This window comes from Mesocricetus auratus, unplaced genomic scaffold, assembly GCF_017639785.1.
Source record: "Mesocricetus auratus isolate SY011 unplaced genomic scaffold, BCM_Maur_2.0 Super-Scaffold_100006, whole genome shotgun sequence".
NCBI classification, from domain to species: Eukaryota; Metazoa; Chordata; class Mammalia; order Rodentia; family Cricetidae; genus Mesocricetus; species Mesocricetus auratus.
In genome coordinates this window covers 17,470,341-17,488,523 of record NW_024429190.1, presented here as the reverse complement: position 1 = coordinate 17,488,523, position 18,183 = coordinate 17,470,341, and the positions used below count along the sequence as shown (strand labels likewise).

The following is an 18,183-nucleotide window of genomic DNA, read 5'->3' as shown; positions in this document are numbered from 1 at the left end:
AATTAGATACAAAAACAGAACCAATACAATAGATACCAATGAAATTCCAAAAATCATTAAAGCTAAACTTGAAAGCATGCATTCCACTAGATTGGAAAAATCTAAAAGAAACGGATAAACTTCTAGACATACATGATGTGCCAAGATTATACCAAGATGAGACAAGCAACTCAACTGGTGAATAAGCAGTGGCATTGAGCAGTAACTAAAATCAAGCTCAGGCTCCAGTGCATTTGCTGGTGAGTTTCACCAGGCCTTTGATGAACCGTTACCAATGCTTCTCAAGATAAAAGGGGAGGGAGATGACCAAAGTCTTTATGACGTTACTGTTGTCCTGATGCCAAGACCAAAGATGCAGCAGCAAAATAAAAAGTCCAGAATAGTCTCCCCAATGGACTCAGATACAAAACATCCCAACAAAACCCTTGATAACTGACTTGGAGAGTGCATTAAAAATCGTTCGTCATAAGTATGTTGGCTTTGTGCCAGGGACAAAGGGATGGTTCAATATATGAAAATGAATAATGGTCCTAACTTACATAAATGGTTTCAAGGATAGAAATCACACAGCCACTTCAACAGAAACAGAAGGGGCATTTACCACAATCTAATATCCCTTCTTGATAAAAGTCGTGAAGAGATTCAGAGTAGAAGGGATGTGTTTCAAAATAAAACATGCTAAATATGGTGAGTCTACAGTCGACATTATATTCAGTGGGGGAAAATCTTGAAGCATTTCCACTAAGATCAGTATCAAGAAAAAGGCAGCCACTTTCTCCACTCTTATTAAATATAAGACCGGAGGTCTTATCAGAGCAGTGAGAGAAGAGAAGCAAGTAACAAGGGTACAAACAGGAAAGGAAGAAAGTCAAAACATTCCTGTTTGCAGAGGCTATGAGCTGAAGCATGAACGTGCATAACTGAACAGTAAATGACTTGACAGATTTTCCAAGCTGAAATCTCAGCCAGCCAGAGTGGAGTACACCATAAACAACAAAATATATTCTGCAGAATGAGCCAAAGCCCAGAAAAGGAGCATCAGCAGCATGAGGAAGTAGGATTCGACTGAAGAAAAGGCTGAGCATCTCATAAGAAAGCTTTGAAGATGCCCCTGCCTGATCTCTGTGCAGCAGGCCACTCCCTGTCCCTTCTACCAGCAGATGACTAGGGATTATTCTGTGGGAACATCTCAGCTTGGAGAAGGAAGTCAGCTTCACCTAAAGGCTCTGCACTGGAAAGAGAAAACTTGAATGTAAATTTGCATACCAACTCACTAAGGAGAACCATAATGCTAGGATTGCTCCTAGAAAGCACACAGGAGGCAGTGAGTACCCAGGAATTTAAAAAGTCTGTTTTGGTGGCTGCAGAGATGGCTCAGTGGCTAAGAGCACTTGCCGTTCCAGCAGAGGACCTGGGTTTGGCTCCCAGTGTCCACATCAGGGATCTCACAACCACCTATATCTCCAGTTGCAGAGGATCCAATGCCATTTTCTAGCCTTCTCAGGTTCACATACAGACAAGCAGGCATAAACACACATACCCCTAAAATACAATAGATAAACCTTTAAACATGATTCACATTCTTAGAGAAAGATAGGGAGTCATAGCAGCCATCGACAATAAAAGCATACTTTTTTGTGGTGTTTTTATTTAAATTAGAAACATGAATGCTTCACATGTTAATCCCAGCTCCCTCTCCTACCCCTCCTCCCTTGTCCCTCCACCAGTCCCCCCAGCCCCCCACCCAATCCCCACATCATTTCCCAGGGAGGGTGAGGCCCTCCTTGGTGGGATCTCTAAAGTCTGTCCTTTCATCCAGGGCAGGACCTACGCCCTTCCCCATGTGTCCAGGCTGAGAGAGCATCCCTTTATTTGGAATGGGCTCCCAAAGATTATTCATATACCATGGTAAAAACTGATTTACTACCCAAGGCCCCAGTGATTTCTGTGGCCTCCTCACTGAGACTACATTCATGGGGTCTGGATCAGTCCCCTGTTGGCCTCTCAGGCATCAGTCTGGGATTCAAGAGCTCCCCCTTATCCGGTCAGCTGTCTTTGTGTGTTTCACCATCATGTTCTTGACTCCTTTGCTCATCACTCCTCCATCTCTGTTACTAGGTTCCAGGAGTTCAGTTCAGTGTTTAGCTGTGGGTATCTGTCTCTGTAAAAGCATACTCTTAACTCTAGGAAGAGAGCGCGGGACAGAAGAGTACTCAAAAACTTAGAGGCAGAAAATGTACATGAAAAATTCAAAGGCTTGCAAGATAAAACCTAGGCTGTTGTTCACAAACAAGACAAAACGATAAAAAGGAGTAAAGTAGAAAAAGAAAGGAGGATGGATGGAAGGGTGGGAGGGAGGAGTGAGGGAGGGAGGGAGGGAGGGAGGGAGGGAGGAAAATAAGTATCCAAAGGAGGCCATGAAAGGAGCTGAGTGTGAGGCCCATACACCCATGTCCAGTAGGAACCTGGCAGGGTGACAGGGGCACAGAGTGAGATGACTTTGAGAAGATGGTCCTGATAGAACATTTGGCCAACTGTCAAGAAGCAGAATAGGTTAGTTGTGAACACAGAAAAGTAAAGACAAGAAAGAAAAAAGACAAAGAAACAAATGGACAATAATAACTCCAGGAAAAACAAAAGGTTATATTGGTTCACCCCATGATCCATTTGTGGATAACTCTGTGGTATTGATTAAATCCATTTAACTATGTAAAGGAGGGACTCATGTGTGTCACTGAAATTAAATTTCCACTTTTCATAGAGAAAAGCAAATAGATACTCCAAAGCAGAGAAATCAAGAAATAGTAAGGCTAGCAAACAGTTTAGAGATACATGACCGAAATTCAAATGACCTGATCTTAAGTTAGAATGTACACGTGTGTGGCTGGGAGACCTGCTCTAGCTTTTGTCATTTATTTACTTGTTTGTTTGTTTGTTTTTAGCACAAGTTTTCTATAATTATTTGACTCTTAAAAAAGAATATGCGTGTAAATTAGACAAAAATTAGGAAGATAAAATTTTAAAACAACAGTGTAGAAAAGGAGAAGGTTTTTTTTTCAAAGCATCGAAGTCCACTATGGGGCTGGGGTTAGGTTCTGCCTGCATATTCATAAGAACATGAGTTCACTCCCCAGGACCCAGGTAAAAAAAAAAAGCTGGGTATGATGGCACAGGCTTGTAATCCCATAGTTGGGAGGCAAGGGAGACAGGTAGATTCCTGGGGTTCTGGCCAGCCAGCTAGGCTTCCTTGACAAGTTCCAGATGAGGCCTTGTCTCAACAAGCTAGATGGACGGTGACTGAGGAAGAACGCCTGTGTTTGATTTTAGGCCTCTCAACACACACACACATGCACACAAACACACACACACACACACACACACACACACACCATGGTAACCTGAAACATTAGCTGATAGGCTAGGCTAGCTCAGTGGTGCAGCACTTGCTACACACAAAGAAAGACCTGGATTCCATCCCCAGTCCCATGAAGACAAATAATCGAGTCTGGATTTTGTTTGGAAGTTGTAGGAGACTAAGATACTTCTCCCTCAGGGCTTCAGGGAAATGCAGATGAGCCAGCTGCCTCAAAGGATAAAATAGGCATAAGGACAGACAAAAGAACCAGCTGGAGTCTTCCTGGGCTTTGTGACTGTGTGAGCATTCCTCTCCTCCCTAAGACAGACATTGTAAGGACCCATGCCACCCACTCTCTCCAGGCAGGCCACCTGAAGATAAACACAACACTCTCACTTGAACAGTAATGGCTGTGAAGTCAAGAGGACCTTGAAGAGGTGTCCCAGCGAATACCAGCCACTTGGCATAAAGGCTGGGCAGCTGCAGATGAGCAATGGGGCATGCGGCTGACGAGCAGGAATGAAGTAACTTCCCAGCTGTGATACCCCTGAGGAGGTGTGCATGTGTGGCACATCATGAAATCCGGAAACAGGCAATGAATAATGAATGGGTGAGTGAAGATGGGGGAGGTGTGTGTCATTAAAACAAAGAATCAACGGGTGAAGGGAACCATGGCCTTGTCATCTCCATTTAGCTTTACATGCTCCTGTGGAATATTTATGAGTATCCTCATGTCCGCTGATCAAAAGCAGCGGGAGGAGCATGCCAAGGGTGAGCTGAGGTGTCCATCAAATGGACCCACTAACGAGCAAGGATGCACAGTACAAAGCTTCATGCTCTGCTCTGCTGCTCACAGCTCTGTGACAGGAGCTGGAAGAGCATTCGGTCCCCCACCTTCTCATCTGTGAGTTGCTGCTCTGTGCCTCTACAGTAGGTTAACAGTTCATGCAGGGATTCCAGGGTGCTTGAGACATCACGTTCAGAACCCCTATCTGCCTGATGGTTGAGGGGTTAAGTGGGTTTAACACTCCCAGGTGTGCTGAGACATACTGGGGTGAAAGGCAATGATGATTTCTATGTTTTGGCATGGGACCCCTACAAGTTTCAGTGTTAAGAAGAAATGTAGCAAGAGATGCTTGCCACATCTGCAGATAAGTAGGCAATAGATGGATAATGGGAAGGCATGGGTCTCAGTGGCCCAAGAGCTTGCTGTACAAGCCTGAGACCTGAATCCTCATCCCCAGCACCCTTATAAAAGCTGGGCAGGACAGTGTGTTTCTAGAACCCTAGTGTTGGAGAAGCAGAGATGGTTAGATTCCCAAGGCTGACCTCTCCAGCTAGTAAACTCTAGGTTCATAAAGAGAGCTTTTTTTTTAAGTAGAAAGTACATGAGGAAGACACAGGTTATCATCCTGTCCTCTACTGCACAGACAGCCATGTGCACACAGGAGCATGCTGACCTGCACACACATGCATACATGAGCAGGTACACACAACAAACAACAATAAGAACATGATGTAGACAGAATCCACTTCTCATCATGCCACACAAAGCCAGAGATGTGTATATTCTCTGCTTTCTCAACACAGGGGTTCCAGACAGTGGCAGGAGAGAGGACATCCTGGACCTGAAATGTGATCCTGATGTTCACTGGTGAGCTGACGGGTGCCCAGGGTTCTGCGTGTTTGGGGAGATGGGTGCTGAGACCATCCAAATAGAATAGAATATCCCTTCTATTCTAATAGCCACTCCCGAAGGTTCTGAAGAGAGCCAGAAGCAGAGGAAGGGCGCTCTCCTCTCAAGCTGGACCACCCTTCTCCTCCCTTGCATTAGCTCTACTGCACAAGGAGGTTCAGACTCGAGACTCAGTGTATCCCCAGCCGTGGGCCTTGGAACCACATCAATGACTCCTCCAGGTCAGGCTTCCCCAGCCTGCAAATTTCCTCTGGTATAGAACCGTATTGACTGTGGTTCTCTGGAGAACCCTGACCACTATATAGAGAGAGTAAACTCAGTGTGGCCCTCACCTCTGGGGGGAGGGGCTGCCACCACCCTCACAATTACCCCGAAGGAACACAAACCACACAAGCACAGAGAAGAAATCTATCTTGTGAGGAGCCGCCCTCGCTATCGCTATTGCCGTTAGAAGATGGCGCTGACATCTGCTGTCAGTTGGAGTTAACCGTTAGAAGATGGCGCTGACATCTGCTGTCAGTTGGAGTTAACCGTTTAAGCTGTGCCTCTCCCGTGGCGTCATCTGGGGTGATGTGCAAACCACCAATCCCGGCTCTACACGTCTCACTCGGAGCTCCTAGGCTTATATAAGGGGCTGGGTTTCTTAGCTTGGGGTCTCCCTCTAAGAAGCTGATCATCTATCTCTCAAGATGCATTAAAGCTTTACTGCAGAAGGATCTGAGTGTTCTGCGTCGTTCTTGCTGGCGAGACGGTAGCGCGGGACATCTGGTGCCGAAACCCGGGAACTCTTCAACATCGCCGGCGCCGCGGGAGACCCCTCGGAAGACGGGGCGGATTCAGAACTGCAGGGACGTAAGTTCAGAGAGGTATGCTTTATCCTGAATACCCCCTTTCTCGACTTTGGCCTTAGTTTGTCATCACCGTGGGACGGGTCAGTGGAGGCTTTGGTGCTAGTCCTGTTTGTCCTTCTCCTTCATCGTGGCTGGTGCTGACAGAACGGTGCTGTCAGTCTGGTGCTGTCAGTCTGGTGCTGTCAGTCTGGTGCTGTCAGTCTGGTGCTGTCAGTCTGGTAACGGAGTTGAGCGCCGTTTTTTAGATAAGCCGCTAGCGCGATGGGGTTGTCACAGTCAGTGGTTACTGCCCTACAGACTGTGCTAAAACAAAGAGATCTTAAAATTGCACCACGAACACTTCAAAATTTTGTGAAGGAGGTAGATAGAGTGGCACCATGGTATGCTTGTTCCGGGTCCCTCACTGTGGCCTCATGGAACAAGCTAGGTAAAGAACTAGACAGGAAGCATGCAGAAGGAGATCTCCACTTAGGTACCAAAGCCATTTGGAAGCTAGTTAAAAACTGCTTGGAGGATGAGGCCTGTCACCCTGCTATAATAGAAAGTCAGGGAACCTTAGAGGAAGTTCAGGATAGCATGTCAGAAACTGAACGGAGTGAGAGAATGGGAGCTCGCAAAAGGAAAGACATGTCTAAGAAAAAAGGCCCTCCCCAAGAAGTTAAGAAAGGGGAGAGAAAGAAGGGAGTGATCATTCACCCCCTAACAAATCTAAGAAAAAGAAAAAGCCAGAATCTAGTCTATACCCTACAGTAGAGCTAGAAGCCTTGGAGCTAGATAATTCTGATTCTGACACTCTGTATTCTAGCGAAGAAGGTGGTCTAGAGGAGGAGGTGGCACGGTATGAGGAAGAAAGATATCACCCTGATAGACACCGGCCACTGAAAACAAAAATGAATGTGAGGCCACCACCTATAAATCCGGCGGGCTCACGCCCCTCAGCGCCTCCGCAGTATGAGCTTCGGCTGAATACTGGTACTGACTCCTTTTTACCTTTAGAGGAACGGAGAAAAATACAAGTAGCTTTTCCAGTATTCGAGAATGCGGAAGGCAGAAGAGTACATACCCCTGTAGATTACAATCAAATCAAAGAATTGGCCGAATCCGTTCGTAATTATGGGGTCAATGCTAACTTTACCACATTACAGGTGGAAAGGCTTGCTAATTTTGCCATGACTCCCACTGACTGGCAGACGACAGTGAAAGCAGTGCTTCCCAACATGGGACAATACATGGAATGGAAGGCTCTCTGGTATGATGCAGCCCAGGCACAAGCTAGAGTTAATGCCACGGCTGAAGATGAGAATCAGAGGCAGTGGACATTTGAAATGCTGACAGGTCAGGGTCAACATGCCCTTAATCAAACCAACTACATCTGGGGTGTCTATGGTCAGGTGTCGGCCGCCGCTATTAAAGCATGGAAGGCCCTCACAAAAGGGGAGAGTCCAGTGGACACCTTACAAAGATTGTCCAAGGACCCCAAGAGCCATTTTCAGACTTTGTGGCCAGAATGACAGAGGCCGCCAGTCGCATCTTTGGTGATTCAGAACAAGCTATGCCCCTGATTGAGCAACTTGTCTATGAACAAGCAACCCAGGAATGTCGAGCGGCTATCACCCCTCGCAAAAGCAAAGGTTTACAAGATTGGCTCAGAGTGTGCAGGGAGCTGGGGGGACCCCTAACCAATGCAGGACTAGCTGCCGCCATTTTACAAACGCACAGGTATAGAGATTTATCTAGTCGAAAAGCTTGTTTTAATTGTGGGAGAATGGGGCACCTTAAGAAAGATTGTCAAGCCCCTGAAAGAACAAGAGAATCGAAGCTTTGCCATCGTTGTGGTAAAGGTTATCATAGGGCTAGTGAGTGCAGGTCAGTCCGGGATATGAAAGGGAGGCTTCTGCCCCCTATTGAAGAACCCAAGGTACCCCAATCAAAAAACGGGTCACGGGGCCCATGGTCCCAGGGCCCTCAGAAATATGGGAACCAATTTCAGAAAAGCAATCAAGAGGAAGTAGAGGTTTCCGAGGAACCCCCGGAATGGACTTGCGTGCCGCCTCCGACTTCTTACTCATGCCCCAAATGAATGTTCAACCGGTCCCAGTCCATTCCCCTGGACCTTTGCCCCCTGCCACCATTGGGCTTATTCTGGGCCGTGGCTCCTTAACTTTACAGGGACTCATTATATATCCTGGAATTGTTGGCCCGTATCATAAAGAGGAGATTCAAGTTCTCTGTTCTAGCCCTCGGGGTGTATTTTCTATAAAGCAGGGAGATAGAATTGCACAACTGGTGTTGCTGCCCTCCCTCGGGGATGGAGAAACCTACACTTTACAAAAAAGGGCTATGGGATCTTCTGGAAGTGATTCAGCTTATCTGGCTATACCCCTAAATGAGAGACCTACAATAAAATTGTTAATTAATGGAAAAGAATTTGAAGGGATAATGGATACGGGAGCAGACAAAAGCATTATTTCACTCCATTGGTGGCCGAAGTCTTGGCCCACTGTTGTTTCATCTCATTCTCTACAAGGTCTTGGATACCAGTCCTCTCCTGCCATCAGTGCCTCAGCCTTAACCTGGCGGAATGCTGAGGGCAAACAGGGATGTTTTACCCCTATGTGTTGCCACTCCCTGTAAATTTATGGGGACGGGATGTGTTACAAGCCATGGGCATGACCCTAACTAATGAATACTCCCCCAGGCATCAGCCATTATGGCAAAGATGGGGTATACAAACGGTAGAGGCTTGGGTAGGCAAGAACAAGGCAGAATAAAACCCATTACGCAACACGGAAATCGGGGTAGAAAAGGACTGGGTTTTATTTAGGGGCCGTTGAGGCTTCACGACCCATACCATGGAAAACAGAGGAGCCGTTATGGGTCTCTCAATGGCCTCTATCCTCTGAAAAATTAGAGGCTGTCACAAGATTAGTGCAAGAACAGGAACGGCTGGGGCATCTAGAGCCTTCTACCTCCCCATGGAATACACCAATTTTTGTTATTAAGAAGAAATCTGGGAAGTGGAGATTACTCCATGACCTGCGGGCCATTAACAATCAGATGCATCTTTTTGGCCCTGTTCAAAGAGGACTTCCTTTGCTTTCTGCACTTCCTCAAGATTGGAAGCTTATTATTATAGATATTAAGGATTGTTTCTTCTCTATTCCACTTTACCCACGGGATAGACCAAGGTTTGCCTTCACTATCCCTTCTCTTAATCATATGGAACCAGACAAGAGATTTCAGTGGAAGGTACTGCCGCAAGGCATGGCCAATAGCCCAACAATATGTCAGCTGTATGTGCAGGAGGCTTTGGAGCCAATTAGGAAGCAATTTACATCTTTAATCGTTATCCATTATATGGACGATATTCTTATTTGTCACAAAGAGTTAGATGTTTTACAAAAGGCTTTCCCCATGCTGGTGGCTGAATTAAAACAGTGGGGATTAGAGATTGCCTCAGAAAAGGTTCAAATTGCAGATACAGGCCTCTTTTTGGGCTCAATGATTACTCCCAAAAATATAGTTCCTCAGAAAATAGAAATTCGCAAAGACCACTTACAAACATTAAATGATTTTCAGAAACTTCTGGGAGATATAAATTGGTTGAGGCCCTTTTTAAAAATTCCATCTGCTGATCTAAAACCCCTCTTCGATCTCCTGGAGGGTGAGCCTCATATCTCCTCACCCAGAAAATTTACCCCTGCCGCCCACCGAGCCTTACAGATGGTGGAAGAGGCCTTACAGGAAGCACAATTACAACGTATTGAGGAGTCACTACCTTTTAGTCTGTGTGTTTTTAAGACAGCTCAATTGCCAACTGCAGTCCTGTGGCAACATGGACCATTACTTTGGATTCATCCAAATGCTTCCCCTGCTAAGATTATTGACTGGTACCCTGATGCTGTTGCACAGCTCGCGCTCGCGGAATAAAAGCAGCTGTTACACATTTTGGCAGGGATCCTGATTCCTTGATTGTGCCTTATACTGCTGCACAAGTTCAGACCTTGGCAGCCACATCTAGTGATTGGGCAGTTTTAGTTACTTCCTTTTCAGGACAAATTGATAATCATTTTCCAAAGCATCCAATTTTACAGTTTGCCCTAAACCAGGCTATAGTGTTTCCACAAGTGACAGCTAAAGACCCACTCCCAGATGGGACTGTGGTGTACACTGATGGATCAAAAACTGGTATGGGAGCTTATGTGGTCAAGGATAGGGTTATATCTAAACAATATAATGAAACTTCACCTCAAGTTGTAGAATGTCTGATAGTACTGGAGGTTCTTGAGGCTTTTCCAGGACCCCTCAATATTGTATCAGATTCCTCTTATGTGGTTAATGCAGTTAATCTCCTTGAGATAGCTGGAATAATAAGATCCTCCAGCAGAGTTGCTAACATCTTTCAAAAGATACAAGCTGCCTTGTTAAATAGGAGATTTCCTGTTTTCATTACCCATGTCCGAGCACATTCTGGACATGTCCTTAGGGAATGACTTAGCGGACAAGGCTACAAAGCTGGTGGCCGCTGCCTTGTCTACCCATGCACAAGCAGCAAAAGAATTCCATAAGCGCTTTCATGTGACGGCTGAGACCTTGCGCCGTCGTTTTGCTCTATCCAGGAAAGAGGCTAGGGAAATTGTTACTCAATGCCAGAATTGCTGCGAATTCTTACCTACTCCCCACATGGGAATAAACCCATGTGGCATTAGACCATTGCAGATGTGGCAGATGGATGTTACTCATATTCCCTCTTTTGGAAGGCTTCAATATGTTCATGTTTCTGTTGACACCTGTTCTGGCGTAATGTTTGCCACGCCCCTAACAGGGGAAAAGGCCTCATATGTGATTCAACATTGCCTTGAGGCCTGGAGTGCTTGGGGAAAACCCAGAATTTTAAAAACAGACAATGGACCAGCATATACCTCTCAAAAATTCCGACAGTTTTGTCGGCAAATGGATGTTACCCATCTAACTGGCCTACCTTATAACCCTCAAGGACAGGGCATTGTGGAACGTGCCCATCGTACACTCAAATCATATCTGATTAAACAAAAGGGGAGTATTGAGGATGTTCTACCCTCGGTACCAAGAGTTGCTGTATCCATGGCACTTTTTACCCTTAATTTCTTGAACTCTGATGCCCAAGGCCACACTGCGGCCGATCGCCACAGTTTAGAGCCTGATAGGCCAAAAGAAATGGTAAAATGGAAAGATGTCTTGACTGATCTCTGGAAAGGCCCGGATCCTATTCTTATAAGATCCAGGGGAGCTGTGTGTGTTTTTCCACAGGAGGAAGAAAACCCCCTGTGGATCCCTGAAAGACTCACTCGAAGAGCTCCTTCACAACTCCAGAATAAGAAGGATGGAGGCCAAGTGGGTGATGAAGACTCTCGTACTCGGGATGATGGTTCCTAGTATGATGGGAGAGTTACGGTGGGCCATCATGTCTACCTTCCCCCTACCGATGCCAGTGATGCAGAATGCCCAGGTGTTCCCTAGATTTTTCACAACTAATAGAGAGTTGGGGATTGCCTTTTTGCCTTTAGATCCTCAGATACAGAGTTTTCAGGATGAGAGAACCTTGTCATTAGTAGGAAGCTTGTGCTTTACTGTGATTTCTTCATTAAAGGATAATTTTATTCATATGGATCCAGAAAGATCTAATGCTAATCCTTTTGAATTAATGGAAGCTGTACTGATCTTTCTCCTATGATAGTGAGAAGGGACAGATTACTTTTGATTGGAAAGGGGCATTAGGCAACAGTCTGAGTGAGGGACAGAGCTATGGATCATCTGATTGGTCCTCCTCCAATGTTAAGTATACCCCTTTTAAGAGAACTAATTATTCAGCTGCCCTTTATTTGGGTTGTGAGTAATGATACCTTAGGTAAGAATCAGAAAGAAATAAATTGCTCTGCTTAGAATTGTTTTTATGCATTATGCTGGAATGCTATTAAGCACCCTTTTGCTTTGATAATGCGCATGCCTCGATTTGTTCCAGTTCCTGTTGAGACGCCAAGTAATTTGAGTTTGTTTAGGGAAAAGCGAGATTTTTGGGATCTCTGCTATTATTGTGGGCCTGATAGCCACCGCCGCGGTTACTGCTTCGGTTACCGCCTCGGCCCTTGCACTTTCTGCCACTGTGCAGACAACTCAAACCGTTAATGAACTATAGGCCACTGTGACCATGGTCCTAGATAAACAGGCCACTGCCAATTCTCAGATACAAGGAGGCCTGATGTTGGTAAACCAACAGATTAATTTGGTTCAGGAACAATTGGATATATTGTGGCAGATGGCCCAATTGGGATGTGAACAAAAGTTGCCTGGCCTTTGTGTCACTTCAGTACAATATGAGAATTTTACAAGAGCAGCTAACCTGTCACAAGCTCTGTCTCAACATTTATTACAGAATTGGACTTTTGAGTTTGAGCAGACACTCCGTGAGTTGAGAATGGCGATCCTGCAAGTGAATTCGACGCATCTGGATCTTTCTCTGATGGAAGGCCTCTCCTCCTGGATTTCATCTGCATTTTCTTATTTTAAGGAATGGGTGGGGGTAGGATCATTTAGCCTAGTTCTCTGCTGTGGAATAGTGTTGATGCTTTGGATGGTGTGTAAGCTCAGAGCCCAAACAAAAGAGACAAAGTGGTGGTGGCACAAGCACTTGCTGCCTTAGAACACGGAGCCTCCCCTGACATTTGGTTAACCATGTTAAAGCAATAGGTCGCTGGCCTCCCAGCTCTTGCACCCCACGAGGCTAGTCTCATTGCACGGGATAGAGTGGGTAGGCTTCAGCAGCCCAAGGAGTTGCAAGGCTAAGCACTGCACAGGAGAGGTCTGCGGTATAACGACTTTCTCCTGGGAGATAAGTCATCTTGCATGAAGGTTCTATGTCATGATCTCCTTCCCCCAGAAAAACGACATCGGACTGGTCAGGGCTCTCTCTGGGGATAAGACCCTGGAGAGGAGCTTTGTACATGTTCCGAATTTGCACATGGGGATTTGACCTCTATCTCCACTCCAAAGTTGTGGGTGTCCTATTGCTTCAAAAATAAATGAATAGGGGGAGATGTGAGGAGCCGCCCTCGCTATCGCTATTGCCGTTAGAAGATGGCGCTGACATCTGCTGTCAGTTGGAGTTAACCGTTAGAAGATGGCGCTGACATCTGCTGTCAGTTGGAGTTAACCGTTTAAGCTGTGCCTCTCCCGTGGCGTCATCTGGGGTGATGTGCAAACCACCAATCCCGGCTCTACACGTCTCACTCGGAGCTCCTAGGCTTATATAAGGGGCTGGGTTTCTTAGCTTGGGGTCTCCCTCTAAGAAGCTGATCATCTATCTCTCAAGATGCATTAAAGCTTTACTGCAGAAGGATCTGAGTGTTCTGCGTCGTTCTTGCTGGCGAGACTGTAGCGCGGGACACTATCTCAATTCTGGAGGAGCAGCAATGCTGTTTGAGTCACAAGGATGGCTATGCTATGGGCACCTGCCAGAGTGAAACAGATCTTTGTGAGGTTGACCTGTTAAAAAAGGCCACAGATGGAATGAGGAGTTGGTAAAATGATTGCCTTACAAGCACGAAGACCGGAGTTCAAGGCCTAGAGCCACATTAAAAAATCTAAAAACCAAACTCTGTCTCGAAAAACCAAAAAAAAAAAAAAAAAAAAAAAAAAAAAGGCCGGGTGTTGGTGGCGCATGCCTTTAATCCCAGCACTCGGGAGGCAGAGGCAGGTGGATCTCTGTGAGTTCGAGGCCAGCCTGGTCTACAGAGTGAGCTCCAGGACAGCCTCCAAAACAATACAGAGAAACCCTGTCTCGAAAAACCAAAAAAAAAAAAAAAAATCTAAAAACCCAGGCATGCCATCAACTGAAGAACAGATAAAGAACATGTGGTACATTTGTATCACTCAGCAGTGAAAACACAACGACGTCCTGAAATTTGCAGGCAAATTGACGGAACTAGCAAAAACCATCCTGAGTGAGGTAACCCAGACCCAGAAAGACAATCATGGTATGTATTCACTCAGAAGTGGATATTGGATTAAAGCAAAGGATAACTATAATCCATAGCCCCAGAGAAACTAGGTAAAAATAGGAAGCCTAAGAGGGACACACATGGAGGGCCTTAAGAAGGGAAAACAGCTAAGATCTCCTGGGTAAACAGGGAAGGGAGTTAAAAAGAGAGGGGATGGAGGATGAGAACATGAGGGATCAAGAAGACTGAGTTGGGTGAGGGATGGAGTGGGAAAGCAGTGAAAGAGACACCTTGATAGAGGGAGCCATTATGGGGTTAGGGAGAAACCTTGTGCTAGAGAAATTCTCAGGAATCCACAAGGATGACCCTGGTTAAGACTCCTAGCAATAGTGGAGAGGGTACCGGAAAGGGCCTTCCCCTTTAATCAGTGACTACCCTACTTGTCATCATAGAACCTACATCCAGTAACTGATGGAAGCAGATGCAGTGACCACAGCCAAGCACTGGGCTGAGCTCCTAGAGTTCAAATGAAGACAGGGAGGAGGGATCATATGAGCAAAGGGAGTCAAGACCATGATAGGGAAAACCACAGAGAGCTGATGTGAGCTAGTGGGAGCCCAAGGACTCTAAACTGACAATTGGGGAACCTGCATGGGACCAAACTAGACCCTCTGAACGTAGGCGACAGTTATGTGGCTTGATCTGAGGGGGGGTGGTGCTAGCAGTGGCACCAGGACTTATCCCAGGGGCATGAACAGACTTTCTGGAGCCCATTCCCTATGGTGGGAAACCATGCTCAGCCTTGATACAGAGGGGAGGAGCTTGATCCTGCCTCAATTTGGTATGCCAGACTTTTTTGACTCCCCAGGGAAGGCCTTAGAGTGGATGGGGGGGTGGGAAAGGATGGAGGTGGGGTGGGAGAAAAGGGGAGGGAGTGGGAACTGGGGTTGGTATGCAAAATTAAAAAATTTAAATAAAAAGAATAACAAGGAAACTAAAACAAACAAACAGATAATCCAAAACAAACAAATGAAAAACCCCAGGCATGGTGGTATGCGTTTGAAATCCCTGTGCTGGGAGGATGGAGACAGGTATGTCCCTGGGGCTCACTGGCCAGCCAGCTTCACCTACCTGGCAAGCTTCAGGCCAAGAGACACTTTGTCACAACAACAAAAGATGGACAGTGCCTGAGAAATGCCCCCAGAGGTTGTCCTCTGGCTTCAACACAGACACAGACATCTGCACCTGCATGCTTATACACACAAATAAAGGACAAATAAAAGGTCACAGTGATGGTACCTCTCACCGTCTTTCTCTGGGAGGCCTGGCTGAGTCGGTACAGATTCTTCCATCACTGACCCAGAAGCCGTGTTAACGTTCAAACACCTTCTGTCTGAGTGTACTTCGGCCCTGTCTTTGTCTCAACCTTCGACGACAGTTACTGTCTACATGAGAAGGGCATGCGTCTCAGGTCCCTGGAGATGTTAACCCCACAACCATACCTAAATGGAGCAATCGAACAGACCCAGAGCAAATTCTAGAGTTGAGGTCCAGACCACACACACGTGTGTCCTGAAACACCCATGCTAAAATCACCAAATTATACCAGGCATGGGGCCACACACCTGTAATCCTAGTGTTCAGGAGGCTAGGAAAGCAGGATCATGAGTTCAAGGCCAGCCTAGCCAACATAGTGAGATCTTGTTTCAAAAAAAAAAATCAAAAGATAATGACATTTTAATTTGAAAAGCCACCAAAACCTAGGCATAGCACATGAAAAGCCAGCAGCTCTGGTGTGTGGCCACACTCTCTCTGAACACACTCCCTCTATGGAGCTCGGAGCAGATGAGCACCCCAGCAGCTATGACACAGTGCTCATTCTAGCGTGGCAGCTCCCAGGAAGCTCATGTCCCCTCTGCAGGACATCCCGCTGTGGGTGAGCTCCCCGTACTGACGGACAGTGTGCTTGGGGTAAAGTTAAGGAGGAGGTGCAGGAGGGGTGAGTGGGAAGCAGCGCAGTGCTTGGCTTCTCGGAAGGGAGGACACGTGAAGATGGAGACAACAGCTGAGGAGAGCAGAGGACAAAGCTACTTGTCCTGTAAAGAGGAATCCAGGCTGGGTGTACTGTGTACTGTGCTGCGCACCCAGGGCAAACAAGAAGTGACAAGAGAGGAGAGGCTGTGCAGACACGTGGGGTGGGGCAGGGAGGATGGCTCAGTTGTAAAGTGCTTGCCTCAAAAGCATGAGGTCCTGAGCCAATCCGAAGGACCCATGACAAACGCCATGTGCCGTGGTGCACAGGAATACAGGGAGAAGGAAAGAGCACCCCTGGCGCTCACTGTCCAACCAGGGTAACCTAACTGTCGAACCCAAGTTCCAGTGAGACATCCTGTCTCAAAGAACCAGGTGGACAGCTCCTGAGGAATGGCATGTTAGGTTAACTTCTAATTCTCCACACATGTACACACACGCGCGCGCACACACACACACACACACACACACACACACACACACACACACACGCATTCTCTCAGAGATATACAGAAAATATTTATTACATACACAAATATGGCAGCTACCATGAAGGAAGAAACTGGGGGATGATGAGAGATCTCCGGCCAGAGAGGGGGAGGAAGAGGGCTTCCTGAGGAAGGAATCAGCACTTTCAAGGAATGGGCCCCATCTGGAGGACTGGCCCCTCCCTGGCCTGAGGCTTGGGTGGCGATGGGTGGCCTCTGTCCTCTAAGCTCTGCACGCTGTAGACAGTCAGAGCTCAGTCCTACCTTGTCAGCCAGGTCTCCAGGGGCCCGCTCCTCGAAGAGACGGATCTTATCCTCCAGGTTCTTCTTCAGAAGATCCGCCTTGCCTCTGCCCTTGGAACGCAGTTTTCTCGCCTTGGACTGTGGGAAACGGCAGGTCAGAGGAGGCACTGGCTTCTTCCCACACCAAAGGGAGGTGAGTGCGTGGTTAAAACTGAAAACTTCCACCTCAGGCCACGGTGGTGGTGAGACAGTTTTGTGACAACTGCTGCTTGAGAAGGGGGTTTCGACAGGCATTCAGGGCAGGCTCCTCTGCAGAGGCCACACTGGGCTGACCCTTGCCAGACTACAAAGCATACTGCAGGCGGAGGAGCGAGATCCCAAGGGCTTCCTCTTACGTTGGGCTCCACAGAAGCAGAGGCTGAGTCTAGGACGGGAGGCAAAGGTCCTGAGGGGTCCAAGGAATGGCCTAGGTGAAGCAAGGACACCATGACAAGATGTGAAAAGGCCTATCCTGTGGGTCCACAGCAATCTGGAGAACGAATGCTTATGAGAGTTGTCACTAAAGGTGGCTGTCAGTTCTCAGCCTCTAGGAGAGGCTTTGCATGACTCAGCCGAGCTGAGGTGAGCACCACGCACATCTGTGCCACATTTGGACCCCTGAATCAGAAAGTGGTGTGACTGGAGGCAGGGGTAACTAGGTGACTCCCAGACACCCTGTACAGTGCTCAGGAGAAACAGGAGTGTAGCTATGAGCTGGAAGAAGGCAGACACTCATGGCTGCTGGTAGTCACTGTTCTTGCTGGGCTTCGCACCATCATGGTCTACTGCAGACCTTAAGATCAGGGCAAACGGAGAGGGCTTAGGAGTGTTCAGAGGCCACCTTGTCTAGAGTAGTGAATGCGGGTCAGGGAGAGATGATGAGTTCAGAGCCAACAGAGGAACAGGACCCCATGGGTCCCCAATCATTTCTGTAATGGGCATTCCAAGCATGGCTCTTACCTGCAGCTCAGGAGCAGCCAGGGCCTGGTCCAGTTTCCGGAACTCTGCTTCCCGCCTGGCCATCTGTAACTGCTGCTGCAGAACTCGCGCCCGGACTCTGGGGAGGGCCAAACTCCGGTCCAGCTGAGTGAAGCAGCCCTGGGACTCCTGTCTCACCCTGAGCAGGTCTTCTTCAGACAGTGAGATGACCGCACAGCAGAGCTTCCTGGGAGGGGACAACGACCACGGCAAGAGGTGGGCACGGATGCTGTAGGCGAAACATCTCTGAGCTAAATCCCTGACTGGAGCAAAGGGCTTTAAATACTTATCCATGCCATCCCATGTATTTCTTCAGTACCTAGTGTGTGCAGCACAGCGTACCACACTTTAGCAGACAAACGAGGTACTGTCCACCCAGCCAAGCAAGCACATCCCCACAGAGCACAGCACTGAGTCCTGCATAAAAGTTGGTGACCAATAACTCATTTAACACCCCAGTCCATGCTGGCACCATGGGTGATAGATTGCTGGGGACTGAACTGGATTCCCCAGATTATCTGTTCAA

The 18,183-nt window shown here is 47.3% G+C and overlaps 1 protein-coding gene across 1 annotated transcript in view; it reads right to left on the bottom strand.

The window, feature by feature from the left end:
- The window catches only part of Evc2 (EvC ciliary complex subunit 2), a 101,363-nt gene that overhangs the window by 27,688 nt on the left and 55,492 nt on the right, over nucleotides 1-18,183 (bottom strand). Inside the window, exons 13-14 of the mRNA XM_013112441.3 lie at nucleotides 17,640-17,844; nucleotides 16,662-16,778 (exon numbers count right to left, since the gene is read on the bottom strand). Of these exons, the coding sequence (XP_012967895.2) occupies nucleotides 16,662-16,778; nucleotides 17,640-17,844 (322 nt within the window). The remainder of the gene's footprint in view (nucleotides 1-16,661; nucleotides 16,779-17,639; nucleotides 17,845-18,183) is intronic.